Source organism: Passer montanus, unplaced genomic scaffold, assembly GCF_014805655.1.
Source record: "Passer montanus isolate IOZ18808 unplaced genomic scaffold, ASM1480565v1 scaffold114, whole genome shotgun sequence".
Classification (NCBI taxonomy): domain Eukaryota; kingdom Metazoa; phylum Chordata; class Aves; order Passeriformes; family Passeridae; genus Passer; species Passer montanus.
This window is the reverse complement of record NW_024358058.1, coordinates 731045-756452: the sequence shown is the minus strand read 5'-3', so window position 1 is coordinate 756452 and position 25408 is coordinate 731045. Positions and strand designations below refer to the sequence as shown.

Here is a 25408-nt window from a genome sequence, read left to right as displayed (position 1 = left end):
GCCCCCTAAAGGACCCACCAACCCCTTCAGGGACCAAAACCTTCCACTAAGGAGCCCCCCAAAGACCCAAGCACCCCTTAAGGACTCAGGGCCCCTCAGGGTCCGGCAGCCCCGGGCCCGGCGCCCTCCCGGGCGGGACACACAGCCCCGAGCGCGGCCGTGACGTCATGTCCCGGCGGTGACGTCAGCGGGGCCGTTGCCATGGCGCCGCGCGCCGCCGCTTCCTGTGTGTGTTCGAAGCGGCGGGCGGGGCGCGCTCCCGTCGTGCCCCGCGCGGGGGCGGGGGCGGCCGCCATGTTGTGGAGCGGCGGGGCCGGCGGGCGCTGACGGAGGAGGCGGAGCTGGGCCGGGCCGGGCCGGCTGCTGGCACCGGCACCGGAGCAGGTACGGCCGCGGCAGCGCGGCTTGGCACCACACGGCGTGGCGAGGCGCGGGGCCCGCGGCAGGATTGGGCCTCGCACTTTTCCCCCCTGGGGGCACGGGCCTGTGCGGAGGGGCCGGGCCGGGCCGGGCCGGGCCGGGCCGGGCCGGGCGGGGCCGGGGGTGCCTTGCCTCCTTTAGTCCCTTTCTCCCTCCCTCTCTCCCTCGGCAGCCGGTCACCGAGCAGCCCCGCTTCCCTCTCCCCGCCCGTTGCGGCCGGGACGGGCCCGGTCTGTGCCGGTTCCTGCGGGCCCAGGCGGGCTGGGCCCCGTCACGGCGGGGCCGGTGAGCCCCAACGCTCCGGTGTGTTTGGTAACGGGCATCCAGCACCTGCAGCCGGGGCCGGGGCTGTGCAGAGCCGCTGGAAGCTCGCGGTGTGAGCCCTTCGCTCCCTCCGTGTGCCCTCGGCCGCTGGGGAAAGACGCAAAAAGTCGGAGCCTGGTTTAACTCTGGTTCTTGATCAGGTCGATAACACAAACGGTAACAGAGATTGCAGTGGTGCGGATCTGCCAAGCAGCAGCAGAAGCTTTGGCCGGCAGTGTGTTGTTTATGTACAGCTCGGATGGATGTGCCCCTGCCCACCCGATGGGTCTGAGGGAGCTGTTGTCGCTGTGTGTTTCATCAGGGTGTTTGGAACCCGTTGTTGACATTTTGCACGAGGGATTTGTATGCAGGATCAGCCTGAGCTGAAGGTTCTCCAGGTGGCGAGAAGGTGCTGCTGGGGCAGGGAGGTTTCTCAGGTCACACTGGCGTCACCTCGGGGAGGTGTTGTTGGATTCATGGCATGCAGGATTGTTTTCTCTTGATTTGTAGCTCTGTTGAAGGCTTTGTGCCCATTTTCTTGTGAGGTGCTGATTCTCCCTGCTTGTATTTCATGATAACATCCCAGTATTTTTTGCTGAAGGTTCTTCTAAGGGCAGTTGTGCTGTGATCAACAAAACCTTGTTGCAGACTTCTAGAACCTGAAGGAGCCAACAAAAAAGATGGAGAGACTCTGTACAAGAGCCTGGAGGGACAGGACAGGGGGAATGGCTTCCCACTTACAGAAGGCAGGATCAGATGGGAGATTGGGCAGGAATTGTTCCCTGTGAGGGTGGGCAGGCCCTGGCTTGGGGTGCCCAGAGCAGCTGTGGCTGCCCCTGGATCCCTGGCAGTGCCCAAGGCCAGGCTGGATGGTTTTGGAGCAGCCTGGGACAGTGGGAGGTGTCCCTGCCATGGCAGGGCTGAGATGGGATGAGCTTTGAGATCCCTTCAACCCAAACCATTGTGGGATTCTATAATCTTGTATTAGTCTGATTTTTTATTATTATTTTTATAGTTAATACAGAAGCAGAGTTTTCTGGGGCTGTTGACTGTGGCTGTCATGTTTTGTAAGTTCTATAGTTTATTTTTGTAGTTTGTCCAGGGACATCGTTGCATCTTCAGTACTATAGGTGTTATGATGAAGCAGAGTTTTGGATGCCTGACCTTTCAGTGAAGCTCTGAGGACAGGGGCTGGTGAATTTTTAATCTTTGCTTGTAGTGCACTGACTTCTCCTTTACTGGAAGCCTTACCAGAGCGTGTATCTATAAAACTGCTGCTTTTAGCTGTCTTTACCCATTTGTAAGTACAAGATAATTGGACAGCTGTCTTCTGTGGATTTTTTGAAGGGAAACTGGGTGTTATTAAAGTCAGTAGCCATTTGAAAAGTGTGCTTAGACAGAGAATAGAAACTACTGAACAGAAGCAAACAAAAAGCCCTGAAGGTTCTGTAAGTTGTTATAAAATGCAGACTCTTTAGCCTTTTCTTGTCCTTTTTACTGCTTGTAAGCCAGTTCTCTTTGAGTCTGGAGAGACCAACATGTAAATCCTTACTAAAAAACTTCTATGAACTCTGTGTCCCTAAGATCCAAGTACTTCACTCTCTCCATCCCCACTTCCTTTTTGTTAGCCCCTCCAGGTTGAGTCCTGTGCCCAGTGGTGTTTAACTCGTCCCTCAGTGGTTGGATGAAGGGGTTGGTGCCTCCCCAGCTGACACAAAGCAAGAGCAGTGGCCAATCCCCCCCAGACTGTGCAGCCCTGCAGGAGGGCCTTGGCAGGCTGCAGAGGTGGGCAGGAGGAACTGTTAGAACTCAACAGGGCAAGTGCAGGATCCTGCACCTGGGGAGGAGTGACCCCAGTCCAGGCTGGGGGCTGGAGAGCAGCTGCAGAGAGCCCTGGGTGTCCTGGGGAGCAGCAGCCGTGTGTCCCAGGGCCAAGGGGCCAGCGAGAGCCTGGGTGCATTGGGAACAGCATTGCCAGCAGGCTGAGGGAGGTGATCCTGCCCCTCTGCTTGGCCCTGGTGAGGCAGATCTGGAGTGCTGTCCAGGAGGGGCATGGAGCTCCTGGAGTGGGTCCAGTGGATGCTGTGGAGATGCTGAAGGGACTGGAGCAGCTCTCTCTTCAGGAAAGGCTCAGTGAGCTGTGTCTATTCAGCCTTGAGAGGAGACACAGCTGAGAGGGGAGCTCAGCCCTCATCCTCTCTCTCGGTGTCTGCAGGGAGGGCTCAGAGTAGAGACCAGGCTCTGCTCTGTGGGGCCCAGCAGTGGGACAAGAGGAAGGGGCAGGGGCTGATAGCCAGGAAGTTCCAGCTGAGCATGAGGAAGAACTTCCCTGTGCAGTGACAAGCATTGGAACAGGCTGCCCAGGGAAGGTGTGCAGTCTCCCTCACTGGAGATACTCCAGAAGTGTCTGGACACAATCCTGTGCCACGTGTTCAGGGATGACCCTGTTTGAGCAGGGAGGTGAGACCAGATGATCACTGTGTTCCTTCCAACCTGTCCCACCCTGTGATTCCATGTAACACTTCCTGGGATATGCAGGGCAGTGGTGCAGTCCCCATCCCTGCAGGGATTTCACAGACATGTGGATCTGGCACTTGGGGGGGCATGGTTAGTGGTGGCCTTGACAGTGCTGGGGGAACAGTTGAACTCTGGTCTTAGAGGGCTTTTCCAACCTAAATGATTCTTTGAATCTATGCATAATAATTAAATAAGTCAGTGTCTTTTAGGTGATTACCAAAATAGGTGCCATTATATGCTGGTTGAAAGCAGAACCTTTGTTTCTCCTGTCTGTCCAGCATCTTGTACAAAACGTGTTTGTGTGGGGAAAACTGCCTCCAGGTGGAAGCAGAAGTGCTGTGGCTGTAACTGGCCCTCTGTGGAGGCCAGTGACTACCCAGAGCTCAGCTCCTGTATCCAAGGGGAGTTCTGGAGGCCAGGCAGTGTGGAGAGAACTGTGAGCTTTGATCGGGCCCTGCCTCGTGAGAGGCACGTGTTTGGCACTGGTTAAACCTGGACTGAGATGAAATCTCAAAGCAGAGCATTGTAAGGTTAGTGCATGTCCTTTCCTTGGCAAGAAGTACCTTGGGGAAATCATACCCAGCCCCTTCCCCAGTGCAGGCATTAGCCTCCAGCCCCTGCAGAAGGGATGGGGTCTGGGCTGTGCTGCCTGAGCACACGGGGACCAGCAGGAGCCTCTTCCATTGGCAAATGAGAGCAGCAGAACTTGCTCAGCACTTGGTGTTTGTCAGGCAAGACCTGCTGGAGCTGAACCTGCTCTTCACCCAGCCCTTGGAGCACCCCCGAGCCAGGTGATGGCCAGCACAGCCCAGGGCTGCAGGTGCTGCTTCACCAGATGCCTTGGCCAATTACTGCATCTCTGAAACAGAAGTGTTCCTGCTGGTGCCTCTTGTTTGTTTTGCTTTTGTAGCAGATAAACCTCTTTAAGGAGACTTCCTGTTAATTAGGGTCCTTTTGGCCCATGGGCAAGAGGTACCATCAAAGTGACCCCATGTGTTGTGCTTTGTTTTCCAGTGCAAGGCTTCCTGTGCTGCTGAGGGCTTCATGCTGTATTTTGTATTTCCTGGGAACAAGTGTGTCCCTGTTATTTACAGAGCATCATGGTGAAAAGGTGAAATAATCACCACCTGCAAGCAATAAAAAAGGGGCTTAATAGTGGTGATTTTCTGAGAAATCCCCTGCTGAGTGCGTGGTTGTCATGTCTGCTTGGATAAGCTCTGCATTGCAAAGAGACAATGGTACTCTGCAGTGGGATGTGTATTGAATGAAAACGTCATTTATGAAGGTAAAATAACAGCCCTACAATTCTCCTGGCTTGTTAAAAACTGACTGAGGCAGATTTGGAACCCCTCAGCAAGGGGCCTGGCTGCTGTGTGGCTGCATCAGTGGGGTGGCTGCTGGTTCTGATCACTGTAGTTGCCATCACCTGTATTGGAGTTTTAGTTGAAAGGTTGAAAATAGCCTGGTCTTTGGAGTACAGACTTGACTGTCATCTTCTCTTTTTTTTCCTCTAGTTGTGGAGAAAAAAGGGATTTAGGAAAAACATCTGTGCTGAAAGCAATGGTGATACCTGAGCATCATCTGTGTGAAAGGCAGCAAGAGTCATGTTCCTGGTGGGCTTTATGGAGTATCCTCTTCAATGTGTATTGAATGAAAACGTCATTTATGAAGGTAAAATAACAGCCCTACAATTCTCCTGGCTTGTTAAAAACTGACTGAGGCAGATTTGGAACCCCTCAGCAAGGGGCCTGGCTGCTGTGTGGCTGCATCAGTGGGGTGGCTGCTGGTTCTGATCACTGTAGTTGCCATCACCTGTATTGGAGTTTTAGTTGAAAGGTTGAAAATAGCCTGGTCTTTGGAGTACAGACTTGACTGTCATCTTCTCTTTTTTTTCCTCTAGTTGTGGAGAAAAAGGGATTTAGGAAAAACATCTATGCTGAAAGCAATGGTGATACCTGAGCATCATCTGTGTGAAAGGCAGCAAGAGTCATGTTCCTGGTGGGCTTTATGGAGCATCCTCTTGAAGAGGAGCACTTGCATTTAAGAGCAGCTGTTGTGCATACAGAAATCCTGGTGAAAACCTCTTGGGCTTGTAATCGTGTACTGAGATTTATTAGGCATTAGGAAAAAATTGCTCCTTTTGAGGGTGGGCAGGCCTGGCACAGGGTGCCCAGAGCAGCTGTGGCTGCCCCTGGATCCCTGGCAGTGTTCCAGGCCAGTTTGGCCAGGGCTTGGAGCAGCCTGGGGCAGGGGATGAAACAAGATGAGGTTTAAGGTGCCTTCAAGCCCACACCATTCTGGGATTCTGTGATTAGTGCTGGCAGTGTTTATCTTTGGTAAAGGCCCTCCCAAAGACAGATTTTGCTGTTTTCTGAAGGTCTTACAACCCTGAGTTTCTGCTGGCTTGTGATAGTCCAGGCCACAAGCAGAGCTCTGTGTCATGAGCATTACATCCTTGGCTCCTGCAGGCTTCCTGCAGCCTCAGTCATCAGAGTGCCCTAAATTTTTGAGGTTTGCTAGTCAGAGTTTCTCTGTCATTGTGGTGGGATTGTGCATTGCTTTGGGGTGGTGAACGTGAAGCTTTACCTGACCTTCTGAAGTTGTCATGGAGAGCTGTGGGAAGTCTTGAAGCTTTTCTGTGAGTGCAGGTGGAGGTACAGAAGGTCGAATGTTTGTCACCTCTGATCTGGATTGCAGGTTGGGCCCATGTCTGTGAGGAAAGGGGGATGTTTTCTGCCTGTGGGGAAGAAGAGATGTTTTCTGCTATGGGAAGTGAAGGAGGCACGGATCACTGTGCATTTCACTTATATTTCCAGCTTTCTGTACTTTTGTTCCAGACTGGGTGGCTGAGTGCAAGCAGGAGATACAGTCAATGTTTTGGCTCTGCCCTTGAAGCACTCTGCCTTCAAATGAAACTGGAGTTCAGTTTGTGTGTATTGCTGGTCACCAAGAGTTGGCACTTTTGGAACAGGGGCATGGTAAGGCTGATGGCAGTGAGTGCATAAAGGCATTTCTGAGTGCCCAGGGCAGGAGGTGCCTGGCAAGATGCTTTGGAAAGGCAGAAAAAGGCAGGAATTTTGCAGGATCTTCAGTGAAGAGCAGTCACCTACATCTCATGCTCTGAAGAATACTGCTGTGGTGTGATGGCTCTTGCCATAGTCCAGCATCTTGGATTTTGGTGGAGTATTGCATTTTCAGGAATGTGAGGACTAATGGTGAAGATCCCGTCTGACACCATAACACTGGAGTAATTTTTTACTTGTAATTAATGTGATCTCTGTCGTACAAAGCTGTGAATGTGCTTCTCTGATGAGGGCAAGGCAGCAAAGGTTGTAGTTTGTTTTGAAATAAAGCTTTAGCTGCTCCTGTTGCATAGGGGTAAATGGCTGATTTTGTAAATGATTCTCACACTATACCCTAGTAAATTGCTGGGTAACAAATTATATCCTTCTAACTTGAAAAAGGTAAATATTGGTAAAACACACAACTTTAACTTTTTGTGCTATTGCTGATTTGAAAGGAGGCCAGTTCCTGGAAAGGCTTGCTTGGTTGGTGTAATGTTCCTGTGGGTTAAATGTGGACAAGTTCTGCTTGAGCTTGCCCAAGCACAGAGTATCTTCCTCATTCCCAGTGTCTGTCCTGTGAAGCCTTGGCATTCTGAATGCATTTCTAATAGTCTTGACTATTACACAGCTAAAACCTATGGCCTAGCTTTTTTTGTTGGTGATATTTTTTCCCTCTTTTCCCTTACAGCTTGTTCAAGAGGCTGTAAAGGAATCTGTAACTGTTAATACTCTGCAGTACTCCAGGTTGAGGAGGAGGAGATGCTTACTAAACCAGCCAAAAACAACCCTTTGGGGCCAGGTTAGGTGTTTTGTGTGACGTGGTCAGTACCTGGAGCTGGCACGAGGGGCAGGACACTGCAGCTGCCAGGGGTAGAGGAACTGCCACTTCTGCTGCCAGCTGAGGGCTTGGCCTTTTTGATTTGCAAGTATTGTGATTTGGTTTAGTGAAATCAAAAGAGGGTGAAAACTTTGGATTTGGGGAAGCAGGACATCTAGGTTTGATTTCAAGCCCTGCTGGTGATGACTTGGAGGACTAAGTACTTGTGTACTTTTCCCCTTGGCAAATGATGGAGTATTCCAGAGAGCTTGGAAACATTTAACACCTGAGTAGTGACATGCTTTTACCTTAAAGCCTCTGCCATTTAATACAGGCCCAAAGAGCAGGCAGCATCTCTGGGTGTGGGTAGGCACCTGCTGACTGTAAATTTGGGATCTATTTAGGACTTACTAGTAAGAAAAGCTCCAGGCAACCTTTTTTCAGACTTGAGATGCTTCAAAATAAAGCATCAACGAAGCAAAATAACATTGATGGTATTTAAGTTACCAAGGCATTCTTTATCCCCCTTTGGCCCTATGTAAATTAGGAAATGTATTCAGCTTTACATCTACATTTACATCCTGTCTTTGGTATTCCAAGTCTCTCACTTTCATCAGCACCTCTCTTGTTAAATGCTTACCCACCCAAATACCTTCCAGAAGAGAAGGTACATGAACAATTTCTGGAATAAAAAAGGGTCAGCAATCACCCAGCTCTTGAACTGCTTTAGCAGAGCGTGTCTGAATTGACAGAACCAACCTGCATCTCTTACACCTCCTTCAGTGTGTGCTGGAGAATCCAAACAGGTACAGCCTGCCTCAAACCACAGAAATAATTTTGCAAAATTACTGCCCTTGTTTCCCTGCCAGGCCTGGTGTTCTGCAGGCTGGCTTATTAAAACCACGTCCATACCAAGAAAAAACACTTTTGTGTTTGAATGCATGAAGGTTGGGTCAATAAAACGAACAAAAGGCACTTGTTCAGCTCTGTAACTCTGCCTGTAAGTATTGTTCTGAAGGTAATGAGCTGTGAGAGAATCCAGCCACTTCAGAGACAGGACAGAACGTGCATGAAAAACATAAAGTCAGAATACAAATTCTTCTCACGGAATCCAAACCCCTCCACCCAATCCCACCTTTCTTCTCCAAGCATAAACTGCATAATTAGTGACAAAATAATGTCTGAAGAATTTGTAACATGTGTAGCTCCTCAAGATCTTTTATTTCTTTAACTTAATGGCAACTTCAAGCCCACATATCACAGGCTCACAGAATAATTCAGTCTGGAAAAGCCCTCTTAACATCAACTCAAACCATTCCCCCAGCACTGCCAAGGCCGCTCCTAAGCCATGTCCCCAAGTGCCACATCCACACAGGTGTTAAATCCCTGCAGGGATGGGGATTCCACCACTGCCCTGGGCAGCCTGTGCCAGTGTTGGATCATGCTTTCCTTGAAGAAATTCTTCCTGATGTCCCCATAAACCTCCCCTAGCACAGCTTGAGGCTGTTTCCTCCTGTCCTGTCCCTTGTTCCCTGGGAGCAGAGCCCGACCCCCACCCCGCTGCACTCTCGTCAGGGAGTTGTGGAGAGCAAGAATGTCTCCCCTGAACCTCTTGTTTCTCCAGGCTGAGCTTCCCTTCAACTGTTCCTGGTCCTCCAGCCCCTTCCCCAGCTTCGTTCTCTTCTCCAGACATGTTCCAGCCCTCTTGTGAGAGGCTCAGAACTCTTGCCAGGATTCGAGGTGGCCCTCAGCACACGGTGACGGTCACTGCCCTGGTCCTGCTGGCCACACTGTGGCTCATATAAGCCATGTGCCACTGGCTGCCTTGCCCACCTGGGCACACACCAGTTCATGTTCAGCAGCTGTCACCAGCACCCCCAAGTCCTCCTGGCAAAGCCTTTTTTACTTGCTTTGGGGGAAATGGACTCACTTCCACTCACTTCCCACAGACAAATGTAGAGACAGCACAAGCATACCACAGACCAGAGGTGCTGCTTGCTCTCTGGGCCTGTGCTAGTGGCACAGGTTTTGGGGTAAAAACATGTCACTACTCAGGCGCTGAGCATTCACTGCTGTGTTCTGCCTCTCTGTTGAACAATCTGTGCTGTGTTTCTGAGTGAAAGTTGTAGGTGAAATTTGGGCAGATGGGAACTGAAAAGCTCGATAGTCAAATGTGTTTCAGATGCAGAATTTAAAATGTCTCTTTGCTGTGTAACTGGATCTGGATCTCACGAATACTGTGCTGAGCCATTTTGGGAGGACGCTTAAAATGTGTGGTGTTCCCTGGCTGATCACGCTCCTCGTGTGGGTTCTGCAGGCTGAGCTCTCTTACTCATGGCGTTAAACAACAACACCCCAAAAAAAGAAAAGGGGGGAGGGGGAATTTTGTTGAACTGTTTCATTTGAGACACACATTTGGTAGCTTGTGGGTCGGTAAGGGCGGTGGTAAGTAAACTTCAAAATGAGGGAGAGTGTTTGATATGGCATGCGGTAATTTTTATTCTCTAAATCTGCTTTATTAATAGCATCACAGACTTTTCTAACTTTTCACTGCAATTATGTCGTCTCTGACTCTTTGCTTCATTTGGTGGAAGCTGATCTCTGTTAAATTTGGGAGCTTTCTCCAGCTTTGACGCTGAAAGAACATATGGGAGTAATGTGTTAAATTAAAAAAGAGAAAAGCTTGTGGGAGGAGGTGGTAGAGGTAAGCAGGTGTGATCAGAACCAGCTTGGCACTGTCTATTTCAGGGATGCTCCTGTAAAAGTGTTGGCATCCTTAATGTTAAGGAAGAAAAGCATTTCAGCATTTGTAAGAAGTCCAATTTTTGGTACTAAAAAGTGGCATAGCTCAAAGAACACATCACATGGCTGGGGATTTCCCAATCCTCCCATTTGTCAGGGTCTCTTTGTGTGGCCTCTCTGTCCTTGAGATTGTCAGCAGTTCCTCCCGAGTGAACCCACTCAAGACCTTCCAGTCCTTGCCCCCAAGTCACTTACAAAGACATTTGAGAGAACTGGCCCTAAGATGGAGCCCTGTGGAACCCCAGTGGTCACCACCTTAATGTCACCCCATTCCTGTAATTTTCTGAGGTGCAAGGCCATCAGCTCTGCAGTGTGGAGTCTGTGTGCTTTGCCTTGTTTCCAAGCTTATTTCACAAAGTATTCTAAAACTCCATCACATCTCACTGACCTGCAGCGTGTACTGCTGGACCCCTTGTAGCTCGGTGCCCCCAGTTTTTGGCTGTAAAGCCCGGGCAGGGCTGCGGTTCCTGGAGGCAGCCTTTTCCCGGGAGGGAGCAGGAGCAGTGCAGGGCTGTCCCTGAGCGGGGCACTGTGCAGCTGCTCCCTGGGCGGCCTCCTCCCAGCACAGCTTTGTGTGCAGTTGCCTCCAGGATTTTACCACAAGTTTGTATCTTGAGGCGCCTCCATTTGTGCAGCTGGGACTCTGGCCAGGTGCCATAAATGTTTATGCAATAACAGGAATGAAGAACCCTTTATGTTCTGCACAGCCTCCAGATGCCTGTGTGTTGTGGGAATTTGCTTATGTGTTAGCTGTACCTTTGCCTTTGGACATGTTTATCTTGGGTTGAAAGACCAACTTGATGTCTCCTGTGGTGTTTTTGTGCCCATGTCAGCTGTGGACAAGGCACACGAGGTGTGTGGGTAAGGCTGGACCCTGGGGGTGCTGTTCTCTGCCCTTGGGGCTTGGCAAGGGCTGTGACTGTGTATTCTCACACAAGTGTCAGCTCATTTATTTTTTATTCATGCACATGTTAATTTACCAGGCAAATCTCAGCTATGAAGCAGCCCTGTCCTAAAATATATGCTTTAAATATGTGTTTAAATGATGTTAACATTGCTTATAGACTGTATAGCTATACGAGTGAGCGAGCTTTGTGCCAGCCAGGAGGAGTATTTGGGATAGTGCAGGCATCAGACATGGAATGTTCACTGGGATGACTAGATCCCTAGTGTGTTCCTCCAGTGGGTGCTGTTAAAAGTCTGCAGTACTTCTGACATGGCTAAAAATGTCCCACCTTCATCACTGCTCCTGTGCCCCTGACCTGAGCAGTGGGACAGGCTGTAGTGGGATCACAGAATCCCAGAGTGTTTTGGTTTGGAAATGACCTTAAAGCCCATCTCATTCCACCCCCTGCCATGGGCAGGGACACCTCCAGTACCCCAGGTCGCTCCAAGCCCAGTGCAACCTGGCCTTGAACACTTTTATGAATGGGGCAGCCACACCTCTCTGTGCAACTGGTGCCAGTACTTGGATTTTTCATGCTCATGTCCTGAAGGATTGCCAAATTCTGCTGCAGGGCCGGGGACAGTCCCTGCTCCAGGTGGGGTGGGGACTGAGTGTCCTGTCGGACACAAAATACCAGCTGCCTGCATTCTTCAGTGTCACACAAGTTTGGCACCAATGCTCTGGGTAGGAAAAGTGGTCTGAAGGTCAAAGAACAGGCTTAGGAGACTTTGGAGAGGCTGTTTCAGCAGGGAGGAATGTAACATTTTGTTGTTCTTCTCTTGTCTGTTGCAGCACACTAGTTACTGCTTGGACTTTGCAAACATAAATTCCTGAGCCGGCTGATCTCTCCAGCCAGCTTCCCACCATGGATCAGGACTATGAGAGACGTCTCCTACGCCAAATCAACATACAGAATGAGAACACAATGCCTTGTGTGAGTGCAGATGGGCTCAGGCTCACTGTTATGTTGTCTGTGTCACTTGTGACTGTTTTCCTTGAGCTTTTGAAAGACCTGGCACCTCCTCAAAGCAAACCACAGTCTTGTTGGGTTGTGAGCAGGTGTGAACTCCTCAGCTGTTCTATGAATACCCAAATAGCTTGACTTTAAGAGAGCTTTTGAATATATAACCTCAGTTCAGGTTGCAAAAAGGGATGAAGATATTTTTGTGGTGTTCAGTAATACCTTTTTAATACATAATCTCAGCAACTACACATGTAACATAAAAAATTGAGGCCTAAGAAACTAACCAACTCTAAGGCTTGACAAGAGTAAATTCAGTGTCTTTCTTTCTTTAATTCAGGTAGCAGAGATGAGAAGAACCTTGACACCTTCCAATTCTCCAATGTCTTCTCCTAGTAAGCATGGTGACAGATTCATTCCCTCAAGAGCTGGGGCCAACTGGAGCATCAACTTCCACAGAATAAATGTAAGTTTTGCTCCCTTCTCCTACAGCTCAGCCTTGGAACTGAGGAAGTGGTACCTTTTGTTTTGGCTGGCATGATTGCTCTGCTTTCCTTCTGCACCATGCTCTTCTGCAGCCCCAGAAGAGTTCCACTGAGTGTGTGTCCTCAAACCATATGCTCCCTGCATTTGCTATTTCACCATATACCCTGAGGTTTCTGTATGGTGATGGCATGTTTCTCCATTTCAGGAAAACGAAAAATCACCAAGCCAAAACAGAAAAGCAAAGGATGCTACATCAGACACTGGCAAAGGTGAGACCACCCTTCTACTGCTTGGCACTGCCCAGAGCTCTTTTTGCAAACTGCTGGGGAAGTTAAGACCATGCTGGCACTTCCATGCTTATGCCAAAACTCATGCCAGCGTTTTGGGAAATGCCCACATGTAATGAGTGAGTACCAGGTCACTGCTTTTGGTGGGTGTCTGGAGGCAAGAGGCTGTCTCTATGCCTTGGTTTATTGTGTCATAAAATCACTTTCCCGATGGAGTGGAAGGAGGGGGAACTTGCTGCTAATCTTGATTCTAAATGGGGGCCCCAGGCTTATTAAGAGACTCTGTGAGAGTACAAGTTGTAGAATCCCAGACTGGTTTGAGTTGGAAGGGACCTTAAAGCCTATTTCCTTCCACTCCCTGCCATGGGCAGGGACACCTTCCACTATTCCAGGTAACTCCAAGCCCTGTCCAGCCTGGCCTTGGGCACTGCCAGGGATCCAGGGGCAGCCACAGCTGCTCTGGGCACCCTGTGCCATGGCTTCCCCACCCTGCCAGGGAACAATTCCTTGCCAATCTCCCATCCATCCCTGCCCTGTGGCACTTGAAACCATTCCCCCTTCTCCTATCCCTCCAGGCTTTTGTCCCAAGTCCTTCTTCAGCTCTCCTGGGACTCCTTTAGGCCCTACAAGCGGCTCTGAGCTCTCCCTGGAGCCTTCCCTTCTCCGGGTCAGGCACACGTGATCCTGACACTCCCTGCTGTTCCTGCTCTGAGCTCTCTGCTCAGTGCCTGTTTGGGTTTACAGATGGCCTTGCCTACTCTGCCTTGCTGAAGAATGAACTCTTGGGAGCAGGGATCGAGAAGGTGCAGGACCCCCAGACAGAGGACAGGAGGCTGCAGCCATCCACGCCAGAGAAGAAATCTCTCTTCACTGTAAGTTGGTTACTTGCATTAGCACCAGTGGAGGTTGTGTGTGTGGCACAGAGCAGAACACAGGGCTCTGCCAGGCTGCTCATGCAGTGACTTGGTGTTGGGGCTTGGCTGAGATAAGCTGTTGAGAAGAAATGTGATGGCCTGCAAAGGGAACCTGAGTGTGCAGCAAGCAGTGTGCTTCCTGTGTTTGTGCTGGCAGGAAAGCTGGGTGGAGCCAGGCTTTTTGGACAGTGTGGTGAGTGGCCAAATCAGGCTTTTGGACTTGAGTGTTGCTGAAGGGTTTTGTATGGTTTTGGAGCACCTGGGAAAGGCAAAACTGGTTGTTGGAACCAGCTTTGCACCAGTGAATGTTGGGAGTGATGCCCCGGGCATACCAGGGTCCTCACAAGATGTTTCTTTATGCAGTACTCACTCAGCACAAAACGCTCCAGCCCGGATGATGGCAATGAGGTCTCACCCTATTCCCTGTCTCCTGTCAGCAACAAAAGGTAACACTGCAAACTAAAAGAAGGGAAGGGCTGGGGCAGAAGGGACAGAGGGTTCAGTGAGGTTCTCTAGGACTTCTGTCGAAAGATCTAAAATAAATGTGAATTGGGTTTGGAAATCTGGAGAGATAGTAAATAAAACAGTCAAATTCTAAGAATTTCTTCAGGTGCCCAACCTGTCTATGTGCTTGACATGTCTTGGTCAGCTCTCAGTAATCAGTTTACCTTTCTGCTTCGTAGCTCCTTTGTAGAAGCAGAACCTAATTCCTTGTGCAGCCTTTTTGTGTCTGCATTTCTATAGAAACTTCAGAGTGCTCTATAAAGAGTGGCTGCACCTGTGCCTCCCATCTGCTATGATGTGCAGATTCCTGTAGTTGTTTTTCTGTGTGTTTTTGTAAACAGTCAGAAGCTGCTAAGATCACCTCGAAAACCAACTCGGAAAATCTCCAAGATTCCTTTCAAAGTGCTGGATGCTCCAGAGCTGCAGGATGACTTCTACCTGAACCTGGTGGACTGGTCCTCTCTTAACGTCCTCAGCGTTGGCCTTGGGACTTGTGTTTACCTGTGGAGTGCTTGTACTAGTCAGGTAAATGGTCATGAGTGTCTGAAGATTGAATTGCCCATTGATGTAGGGTTTTTCCAGCATTCCAGGGCTATGGAATGTGCTGTGTGAGGGCTTCAGCACTTGTCACGCTCTATCCCAAGCACAGCTCTGGTTTGTGAGACAGCCAGTGGTGCTGTGTGACAAAGCCACGTTTCTTACCCCCTTCTTCTCTCTGAAGGTGACGCGGCTGTGTGACCTCTCTGTGGAAGGCGATTCCGTGACGTCCGTGGGCTGGTCAGAGCGGGTCAGTGTGACACTGTCAGCAAGGACAGCTGAGACATGGGTCACGTAGGCACTGTCATCATAGCTGTAGTTAACTCCCTGAGCTGGTTTTTCTCTGCTAAAAGAGAGGGGATGGAGAGCAGCCTCTTGTATCTTGAGGTTCTGGAGGCGTTGCTAAGAGGAGTGGGAGGGAGAAGAAGCCAGTTTGCTTCTTCAGCTCTTGACAATAAAATGTTACAATAAATATATTCCAGACAGGCTGCTTGGGCCCCTCAGTAGGGAAAAACGTGTAAGATGGAAGAACTCTGGATGCTTTCCATCTTGTGGGATTTATGTCAAGTCTTCTCCTCAACTTTCAGTTTTCTGACTGTACTTCCTGGCTGTACTGATCCTGGCTCTCTGTTTGTGCAGGGGAACTTGGTGGCCGTTGGCACTCACAAGGGCTTTGTACAGATCTGGGATGCAGCTGCAGGAAAGAAGCTCTCCATGCTGGAGGGACACACAGCCAGAGTTGGTAAGGAGTGGGGAAACAGAGGGTTCTAAGGGGCCTCTCCTTCCTGATGGAACTTTGTTAGCCAGGGATCTGCTGGAAATAGAGAAAACTCAGAGTAACAGGATTGATACTTATCCCCTGCTGTCCTCCTGAGCAGGTTCAAAATATTGTCATCTCATAACTCTGGTGTTCTGATCTGGGTGTGATGATGGTGGGGTGTTGCAGCAGGTGTTTCCTACTTGCTTGAGGCTTTTTGGGTTTGGTTACAACATCTCTTCACTGCTGCTGGCTTCCCGTTTCAGCCCTGCTGGCAGCTTCATACTGAGATTTCCAGTTCCCTTTTTTGGAGGGCTGTTTTTTTTCTACTCAGAGATGTTGTGAATCTAAGCTCTGGGGTGAGATTTGGAAAATCCATGCACATTCCAAGATCTGTTCCTGTGCTTTACTGTACTGTGAGGTGAGGTTCGTAATACCTGCAGTCTGTTCAGGGAACCTCTATTTGTGCCCTGATCTAGGACTCCAGAGAGTGGATGTAAGGGAGGTCTGTAAGAGTGGTTTGAGGTTTGTTAGATTTTTTTTTTTTAACCCTGCCAGCTGTGATGGCTGCATTTTGCTTACCAGCTGCTGCAGGACTGGAAGGGTTGGACTTGATAACGTGGCCAGCAGGACCAGGGCAGTGACCGTCCCTTTGTGCTGAGCACTGCTGAGGTCCCACCTCAAATCCTGGAGTCAGTTTTAGATCTCTCACAACAAGAAAGACATTGAGGGACTGGAGTGTGTCCATAGAAGGGAACAGAGCTGGGGAAGAGACTGAAGCACCAGAAGCATTTGAGGGAGTTGGGGGGATTCAGCCTGGAGAAAAGGAGACTCAGGGGGAGCCTCTGCACAGCTCCCTGACAGGAGGGTGGAGCCAGGTGGGAGTCAGGCTGTGCTCCCAGGGGTGAAAGGACATGCCCTCAAGCTGTGCTAGAGGAGCTTAAGATTGGATATTGGGAAAATTTCTTCACAGAAAGGATTACAAATCATTGGAACTGGCTGCTAGGTGGGAGTCAGGCTGTGCTCCCAGGGGTGAAAGGACATGCCCTCAAGCTGTGCTAGAGGAGCTTAATATTGCATATTGGCAAAATTTCTTCACAGAAAGGGTTACAAATCATTGGAACTGGCTGCCTAGGGCAGTGGTGGAGTCACCATCCCTGAAAAGTGTTTAAAAGACGTGGGGATGTGGCACTCAAGGACGTGGTTTGGTGGTGAACGTGGTGCTGAGTTGAGGGTTGGACTCGGTGACCTTAGAGGTGTTTTGCAGCCTCAGTGACTCCCAGAGCAGCCTCTGAAGCTGCCCTGTTGCAGGTGCCCTGGCGTGGAACGCGGACCAGCTGTCGTCGGGGAGCCGGGACAGGATGATCCTGCAGCGGGACATCCGCACCCCGCCCCTGCAGTCCGAGCGGCGCCTCCAGGGACACAGGCAGGAGGTCTGTGGGCTCAAGTGGTCCACGGACCACCAGCTCCTGGCCTCTGGAGGGAACGATAATAAGGTACGTTCCTGCCAGGGGGTCATGGGAAATGTCACACCCCCTTTCTTTCTAGGGCATGGGGAAATATTGTCAGGTTGCACCAGGGGCGGTTCAGGTTGGATGTTATTGTATGGCTGGAGGTGTCCAAGGCCAGGCTGGACAGGATGTGCAGCAACCTGGTCTAGTGGAAGGTGTTCCTGCCCATTGCAGGGGATGGAACTAGGTGGGCTTTGAGGTCCCCTCCAGCCCAAACCATTGTATGATTCTAAGATTAGGGAAAAATTTCTTCACTGAAAGAGTGGTTAAGCATTGGAACGGGCTGCCCAGAGCAGTGGGGGAGTTGCCATTCCTGGAACTGTTCAAAAAACAAATGGATAGGGCACTTTGCAGTATGGTTTACTGGGCACTGTGGGATTAGGTCAAAGGTTGGACTTGATCTTAAAGGTCTTTTCCAACCTTAATGGTTCAGTGATTCTTTAAGGATGTTTGGCCTCTCTGAAAAGGACTTTTGTTTTGGTTGTTGGACTATGACCAAACAAAAATCATGCTAAGCTTCTACTCAGTCTTCTCTTCCTAATAAATGAAAAAGGCAAATTTAATTTTGCTGCTGTATTTGGCTAATTAAATTTCTAGCTTGGCTCAGGGGGTTGAGTTCAACAAAGCCACTGCTAAGCTGCCCTTCCTGGCTTTGTTTGGGTAGTGTATGGTCACGTTTGTTGCAGTAATGTTTGTATGCAGCAGGAAGCTGAGGTAGAGCTCTGTGAGTTCTCATACCTGTAGCACAGGCTTGCAGCTCACTGAGCACCATATGGGAGAAGCATCTGTCACAAAAAAGCGGGTTCCAAGCCCTTTGGAGCAGGTTGCTAGGTAGGGAATGTGCCCAGAGCCTGTGTGACAGCATGGTTGGACCGAGTTCCTCCTGCTCAGAATAACTCCTAATGAACTGAGCAGATTTCTGGGTGTGTTCTGGAATGATACAACCAGAAAGGCAGCAGCAGGGTCTGAGGCCCCCTTCAGTGACGCTGTTTCTTTAGATTTATTCCCTTACCTTAGAGCCTGTTCCTGCCACGTGGCCTTGGGGTAGGACAGCTCCTCACCTGAGTGTGGTGTCAGGGTGGTTGTGACTGTCCCATCCCTGGAAGTGTTCAAGGCCAGGTCAGATAGGGCTAAGAGCAATCTGGTCTACTAAAAGGTGTCTCTGTCCTTGGCAGGGATTTGAACTGAATGAGCTTTAACCAACCCAAGCCATTCCATGATTCTGTGAAGTGCAGAGTGGAGCTGTGCATGTCTGAGCAGAGCTGTGGGAATTCAGCTTGTTGCCCAGCTGTCCTCATCAGTCCCATTGTGCCTTGTGGGTGCAAAGGACACATGACTGAGGCACAAGTTTGATCGTGTCTCTTCTCTCTGCCAGCTCCTTGTCTGGAATCACTCCAGCCTGAGCCCTGTCCAGCAATACACAGAGCACCTGGCAGCAGTCAAGGCCATCGCCTGGTCCCCACACCAGCACGGGCTGCTGGCCTCGGGGGGGGGCACGGCCGACCGCTGCATCCGCTTCTGGAACACGCTGACGGGGCAGCCCCTGCAGTGCATCGACACCGGCTCCCAGGTGTGCAACCTGGCCTGGTCCAAACACGCCAACGAGCTGGTGAGTCCTGCCCTGTGCCGGGGAGCGTGGCCGAGCCTGAGCCAGGTGTGCCCAGCTGGGCAAGGAGGCCAAGGGCATCCTGGCTTGTACCAGCGAGGGTGTTGCCAGCACGACCAGGGCAGTGACTGCACACCCTGTTGTGGGCACTGCTGAGGCACCTCAAGTGCTGGGGTCAGTTTTGGGCCCCTCACAACAAGAAAGACAGTGAGGGGCTGGAGCATGTCTGGAGAAGGAACAGAGCTGGAGAAGGGGCTGGAGCACAAGGCTGATGGGGAACAGCTGAGGGGGCTCCAGTCTGGAAAGAAAGAGGCTCAGGGGGGACCTTCTCTCCCTCTGACAGGAGGGTGGAGCCAGGTGGAATTCAGGCTTTTCTTCCAGGTAACAGGTGACAGCACAAGAAAAAATGGCCTCAAGTTGCACCAGGGGAGGTTTAGATTGGATATTGGGAAAATTTCTTCATAGTGGTCAGGCACTGAAATGGGCTGCCGAGAGCAGTGGTGTAGTCTGTTGGACTTGATGATCTTGGAGGTCTTTTCCAGCCTGAGCAATTACATGATTCTGTGATGCATGTTGCCCTCTTCCCTTTCAGGTGAGCACCCACGGATACTCCCAGAACCAGATCCTCGTCTGGAAATACCCCTCGCTCACTCAAGTAGCAAAGCTCACAGGGCACTCTTACCGAGTCCTGTACCTGGTGAGTGATGGCCGTGGCTCTGGCTGCTCACCTGGCTGTGGGTGTGCTCAGCTGGCACCCAAAGCAGCAGTGCCAGTGGCACCATAAGCTGCCTGGGCGGGAATGTGAACGCTCCCCATGAGCAGTGGAAAACTCCATTGCATTTTTGTGCCTGCAAGGAACATTTGGATTTGCTGCTATGGAAATGTGAGGCTTTGTTAATGATAGCAAAGCCTGCCAAACTCTCCTGAGGAAACATCTGAGTTTTCTTCTAAGAAAACTCTTCTGAGCCTGGAGAAGAGATGGCTTCAGGGAGACCTTCCAGTGCCTAAGAGGCTCCAGGAAAGCTGTAGAGGGACTTTGGAAAAGGATCTGGAGTAGCAGGACAAGGGAGATAGCTTCAGACTCCCACAGGGTGGGGTTAGATGGGATATTGGGAAGAAATTCTTCCTGGGAGTGTGGGCAGGCCCTGGCACGGGTTGCCCAGAGCAGCTGTGACTGCCCCTGGATCCCTGGCAGTGCCCAAGGCCAGGCTGGGCAGGGCTGGGAGCAGCCTGGGACAGTGGAAGGGAGAGAAACGAGATGAGCTTTAAGATCCCTTCCAACCCAAGGCATTCTGGGATTCTGTGATTTTCTGGAACACATGCTTCTCTCCTTGCTCCCAGAAGACTTTTACACCTCTTCACTGATGACTGCTGCCCAGGGAATTAAACATTTGTTGCGGGTAATCCTGATCCATCTCATATCTGCTGTTACTGTTACATGGGGGTGTCAGCAGTTCACAACAGAACTGACAAATGTTGATAATGTTTTGGGAGGTAGATCCCAATGGAAGCAATCAATACAGACAGAAAATCCAGTCATACCATCTTCTTGCCTTCAGGCAGGTTGATAATCCTGGGAGGAACAGCCTCAGTTACACATGGCTTGGATTTCTTAACACAAGTACTCTTTCCACAACACTCCCCCCATGTGTTCCACAGCTGCACCCTTAGGTGCCAGTGCCCAAATTGCACCTGGGGCTGCATGAGGCACCTGGAAGCAGAGGTAGCTGGCTTCTCACCACGAGGAAGGACAGTTAAATCTCTCCTGCATTCCAACAAAGTCTTGTTTTCAGCCTCAAAAATGTGACAGGTGCTAAAGGTTGTTGTCTTGTCCTTAGGCAATGTCCCCTGATGGGGAGGCCATTGTCACAGGAGCTGGAGACGAAACCTTACGCTTCTGGAACGTCTTCAGTAAAACTCGCTCGACGAAGGTAAGGGCAGGCATGGGGCAGCTGCCTGGGGCAGCTCAGGCCACGGCTGCTCCTCCCTGATCCCTTCCTGCAGATCAAGGGCTGAGGCAGTGAAGGATTCAGCTTTGCTGAGATTTAAGTGAAAGGTCGTCCTGTGTGCCCAAGGCTGGTGTGACACAACATCCCTCTCCAGGCTGGTCCAGGGCTGCTGAGCAGAGCAGAGCTGAGCCCTTGGGTGGCAGCAGGCTGGGAGAGCTGGGGGTGTCTGGCTGGAGAACAGAAGGCTCCAGGGAGAGCTCAGAGCCCCTTGCAGGGCCTGAAGGGGCTCCAGGAGAGCTGGAGAGGGACTTTGGACCAGGGCCTGGAGGGACAGGACAAGGGTAAATGGCTTCCCAGTGCCAGAGGGCAGGGTTAGATGGAATATTGAGCAGGAATTGTTCCCTGGGAGGGTGGGCAGGCCCTGGCACAGGGTGCCCAGAGTAGCTGTGGCTGCCCCTGGATCCCTGGAAATATTCCAGGCCAGGCTGGATGGGGCTTGGAGCAACCCATGGCAGAGGGTGGAAGGTGATGAACTTCAAGGTCCCTTGAGGCCCAAACCATTCTGTGATTCCATGATTATCCCCTGCCTCTTTACAGAACTGCTGAAAATTGGGGTTTGGATGAAAATGGGCTCATGGATTCTGCCGGTGACAACTCGGCATCACCAAAAGCAGCTTGTGTCTGATGCTCTGAGAGCTTTCTTGGGTGCCTGGCAGAGGGATTTGGAGGAGGGGGCTGGGCAAGCTGGCATTGCTCCTGGGGGCTCCCCAGTTCTTCTGGAGTACAGCTGCCTGCAGAGTGCTGGGAATGGCACTCTGGCCAGCTGCCAGATGTTACCAACTGGAAGAAACCCATGGGAATATTTATGGTGTTGGACTTTGATTTGTGAGCTGGAATCATGCGCTGAGCTAGAGATACCAGATTAAAAACAAACCAACCCAGAAGCAGGTGGAGTAACAGCTATTTACCCTCTGCTTTGTCTTCCCTTGCCAGGAGTCTGTATCTGTGCTCAACCTCTTCACCAGGATACGATAAACCCCCTCCCTGTGGCCCGGGAACCTACAGCCTGACATTCCAGGATCAGACTGCTCCCTCGGCGTGCATGGACCTCCAGAGCCCAGCCAAGGGGAGGGAGAGCCGTGGGACTGCAGGAGGACCCAGCTCATTAAATATGTGCTTGTGACCCACAGGGCTGGGCAGTATTTGGGATGGGGTGGGGAGGGGAGGGAACTGCCAAAGGTTATTGGATTCATCCTTCATAAAGGGAAACGGGTACAAGAGAAATGTTAACCCAGCATCCTCCAGCTGTCAGGATGGTACTGGGCAGGACTCGTGTGACATGGACCATTGAGACTGGACCCAGGCCATCCCCACTGCCATGGTGTGCCTCCTGCGAGAGAGGAGCATGTCCTTGCTGCTGTGGGAGGGGTTTCACGTGCTGCCCTGTGCCCCAGAGTGGCATCTCTGGAGGCAGGAGCCAGCCAGACTGGTCCGGTACAGCTGGTGCGAGGGGCACAGCTCCAGGCTGGGCATCTAAGGGCTTTGTTCATAGCCTGGCATCCCCATTCCAGGAAGAAACTGGAGAACTGCCTATTTTCCTTTTTTTCCTTTATTTTTCCCCCCAGACAGGTACTGTAGTACTTGACATGATCATTCCATAAGACACCTTGATTTTTTTTGGGCATGCTTGACAGCTGCCTCTGAACAAACACACTTTGGGGCTCTAGACTTTGGAGGAGACTTGAAAAAGCTTCACCTCTAAGGGAGCAGATTTGGGAAGTTCTGCAGTTGCTATTTCATGTTCAGGGCTGATCCTGGGAGTTACCAGAGAGCAGAGGCAAGGACTTTATAAAAAAAGAAACCCACCCAACCACCTGTGCATGTGGAGCTTCCTTTGGTGCTGCTGTGTGGGTGCTTGCTCTGGAGTCTCCCTGAGGCCAAAAGCATTTGGGATGTGTTTGAGAAAAAAAATAAATCCTAAAGATCTGATTTTTGGGGTGAGCAGGGCCTCTTCTGGCTAGAAGAGGGGTTCTGCTGAAGCAGGGCTGCAGCGCTGCTTTTTGTTATCTCCAAGTCCCACACAGGGCCCTGCTGTTGAGTTTTGGTGTGTGGTTTGGGGTTTTTAGGTTGTGTGGGACGAGAGTTCTGGCTGGTGTTGGAGCCCATGGGGTGTAACACAAATGTTCTGTGTGTGTGTGGTGCTTTTAATTTAAGAGAAGCTGTGAGGCTGCACAGCCTGTTCCATCTGACCTGTGCCTCTGTGCCTGCCCAGGCCCTGCCTGCCTCCTGCCCTCTCCTAGCGTTGCTTCCTGTTCCCGTGTGGAATTCCCTGGCTGTGTATATAGACTTGTCTTCTCTCTGTAGATTGCATAGGTAATGCTTTCCCTTTCTTTTTTTTTCTTTGTTGTTTTGTCTGCTCTCCCTTCTTTCTCTAAAACCAGGTGGTAGGAATATGATTGCCTGTCCCCAGTACCACCAGTATCCTTAGGGTGAGCCAGGGTGTGAGAAGGCCAATACAGCCTTGACCACACGTGCCATCACACCAGTGCCTGGATCAGGCTGGTGGTGCTGTGCCTGTGTCACACATTCTGGGAGTCCCTGGTGAGGAGCTGGTGCTGGGAGCCCCCTGGCAGCTCCGAGTCTCCCAGGCCCACAGGCCACTTTGTCATCTCACAGTCTCACTTGCCACCAAAATGGAATTTCCATGGAGTTTCTGAAACACTGTTTGAGTGCAACTGCTTTAGTGCAGCTGTGGCCGTGGGATGTGAGGCATGGTTTGAAGTCGCCCCCCGGCCTGTCTTGTGTTGTTTGTTCCACTTGTGGGCACTGTTCCACATCACCGTGGGTTGGGAGCACCCCAAAGCACCCAGGAGGTGTTGAGGAGGATCATTCAGCTGGGGAATGGGTTTGAAGTAAAGGGTGATCTGTTTGAAGTAAAGGAAGAGGTGGTCTGTTGGGGGTGTCATCACCTGGGGAAAGGGCTGTTCAGGGGGCTGGCGAGGCTGGTGGCAGTGCTCTGGCTTTTCCTGTTGTGGATTGCCTCCTGCTAATATCACTGTGCAGACCCCCAGGACACACGGCTTTCTCCTCTGGGAGGGTGTGGGTGCCTGGGCTGGGGGTGCACAGGAGGTCTCAGCCCATTCTGGAGCAGGACAGCCAGCTGGAGTGTATGGTTGGGCTCCTCAGTGCCCTGGGGCTCCACTGGAGAGTGGAATTGCCTCTCCCCCTGTGCTGGGAGAACTTCCTTAAGGAGTCCCAGAAGTTGCTGGGGGGAGTGGCAGTGATGTGGGGTGGGCAGTGCCAGGTGGGCATTGCAGCTGCTGCCTGGTGTTCCCAGAGCAGGGATAGCTCCTCATTGCTCTGTCCCCTACCACTGTCCCTTCTTGCCAAGGACTTTCCCAAACTGCATCTCGTGTCCACATCTCGCTTTTCTGTCTGCTTTGGTAGAAGGTTGGCTCATGGTATCTTCCCTTACTGCACTTGGCAGGGAGGCTGGTGATTGCCAGGCCAGGGTTAGTGATTGCCAGGCCAGGGCTGTTCTGTGGCCACACGTGTTGGTGACAGAGCATGGCAGGAACAGGCTGCTCCCCCTGACCTTGCTGTCAGCCCTGTCACCTTCTCTGCCCTGCTGCCAGGCAGGGGCTCCCAGTTGTATCCGTGTGGAGGTGGGTGTGTGCAAGTGTCTCAGGGTGCTCCTGTCACTGTCACTGGCTGCTCAAGAGAGAAAAGGGCAGATCTGGGGTGATGTGTCAGTGTGTGTGACCCGTGGGCACTGGCTGGGGCACAGGATCCTCCCAGAGCTGGGTGACAAAGTCTGTGGCATCGTTGTATCCCAGGTGTCATGTGATGGAAAACAAACGTGGAGCACGCTGTAACTTTTTCATGTAAAGCAATTGAACTGGCATTAAACAGGTTGTGAATTTACTGGGATTGGTCTCCATGGCTCCACTTTGCTTCTCCACAGCAAAGGGTGCAGCAAGTCACCAGAGTCCCCACCCCACATCTGCCGGGTACCAGCTTTCTTGGCACAGATCTCACCTGCAGTTTATTGCTCCCAGCCTCCCGCTCCTGTTTGCTTTCGTGCTGCGGGGAAAGGGCACAGCCCCATCCCTGCCCTGCCATGTGCCCCTTGGCATGGCAGGAAGGAGGAAAAGGGGTCCCTGGCCTGGCACGGCCCCTCCTTGCCGTGGGGCAGCTGCTGGGGTGTAGCTGCAGTGGGGCTGGGGGTGCACAGCCCCTCAGTCCTGCTGTCCCCATGCAGGTGGGACCCTCACGGGGGGGCACCCCCTCCCTGGGCACCTCTCCAGTGGGGTACAGCCCTGTGCCTCATTCCAGCCCTTGGGAGGGACGTGGAACCCTGGCAGCTCCCTCCCCCAGGGACTGAGGCTGCAGGGACCAGGCCTGCTGCTGGAGACCCCCGGGCTGGGTGGTGTGGGGCAGAGCTGCTCCATGGGGCTGAGCAGCAGGACGAGGAGAGGGAGGATCCCTGACCTTGGCATCCCCCACTGCTGCTGCCCCAGGCACGGAGCTGAGCTGTGGATCTGAGGAAGGGATGGCCCAGGAAATGGCATAGAGAAAGGAGCTGCCAGTGCCTGCATTCCCCATCTTGGTTCTTGGGGACCCAGGGTCCCTTAACTGGCCTAGAAAGGGATTAAGTTCCAGGGCTTTGGGCTGGGTGGGTCCTTCTGTGGGGAGAGAAAGGAGCTGCCAGTGCCTGCATTCCCCATCTTGGTTCTTGGGGAAACACCCAGGGTCCCTTAACTGGCCTAGGAAGGGATTAAGCTCCAGGGCTTTGGGCTGGGTGGATCCTTCTGTGGGATGCAAGTTCTGCTGTGCCCCCAGCTCTGCTCCCACCCCCAGTTTATGCTCAGAACCTGTGGGAACCCATTGTCCCCGCTGTGTACCTGTGACCCTACACCTTCCTGTCGGGTGAGCCCCATCCCAGGGAAGGAGCAGGGTAAGAGCCAGGGCCTGCAGCTGGCCAGGCCCTGGGGCTCCCTGGTGCCCCCCTCACCACCCCTTTCCC

General features: G+C 51.7%; 1 protein-coding gene across 1 annotated transcript; it reads left to right on the top strand.

The window, feature by feature from the left end:
• Window positions 1-249: 249 nt before the first annotated feature.
• FZR1 (fizzy and cell division cycle 20 related 1) lies at window positions 250-24312 on the top strand. Its single transcript, XM_039696846.1, has 14 exons — window positions 250-384; window positions 11663-11804; window positions 12172-12297; window positions 12523-12586; window positions 13349-13476; window positions 13882-13964; window positions 14364-14547; window positions 14744-14809; window positions 15199-15301; window positions 16628-16812; window positions 18203-18436; window positions 19026-19130; window positions 20272-20364; window positions 21376-24312. The coding sequence occupies exons 2-14, from the start codon at window positions 11736-11738 to the stop codon at window positions 21415-21417; spliced, it is 1482 nt and encodes a 493-aa protein (XP_039552780.1). The 5' UTR covers window positions 250-384; window positions 11663-11735; the 3' UTR covers window positions 21418-24312.
• The last annotated feature ends 1096 nt before the right edge of the window (window positions 24313-25408 follow it).

Excerpts from the sequence above, each read along its gene's own strand:
- FZR1 (XM_039696846.1), top strand. The coding sequence starts at position 11,736 with ATGGATCAGGACTATGAGAGACGTCTCCTACGCCAAATCAACATACAG. Across the intron at positions 14,548-14,743 it reads GGAGTGCTTGTACTAGTCAG|GTGACGCGGCTGTGTGACCT; the intron begins GTAAATGGTCAT and ends TTCTCTCTGAAG. Across the intron at positions 16,813-18,202 it reads CTGGAGGGAACGATAATAAG|CTCCTTGTCTGGAATCACTC; the intron begins GTACGTTCCTGC and ends TCTCTCTGCCAG.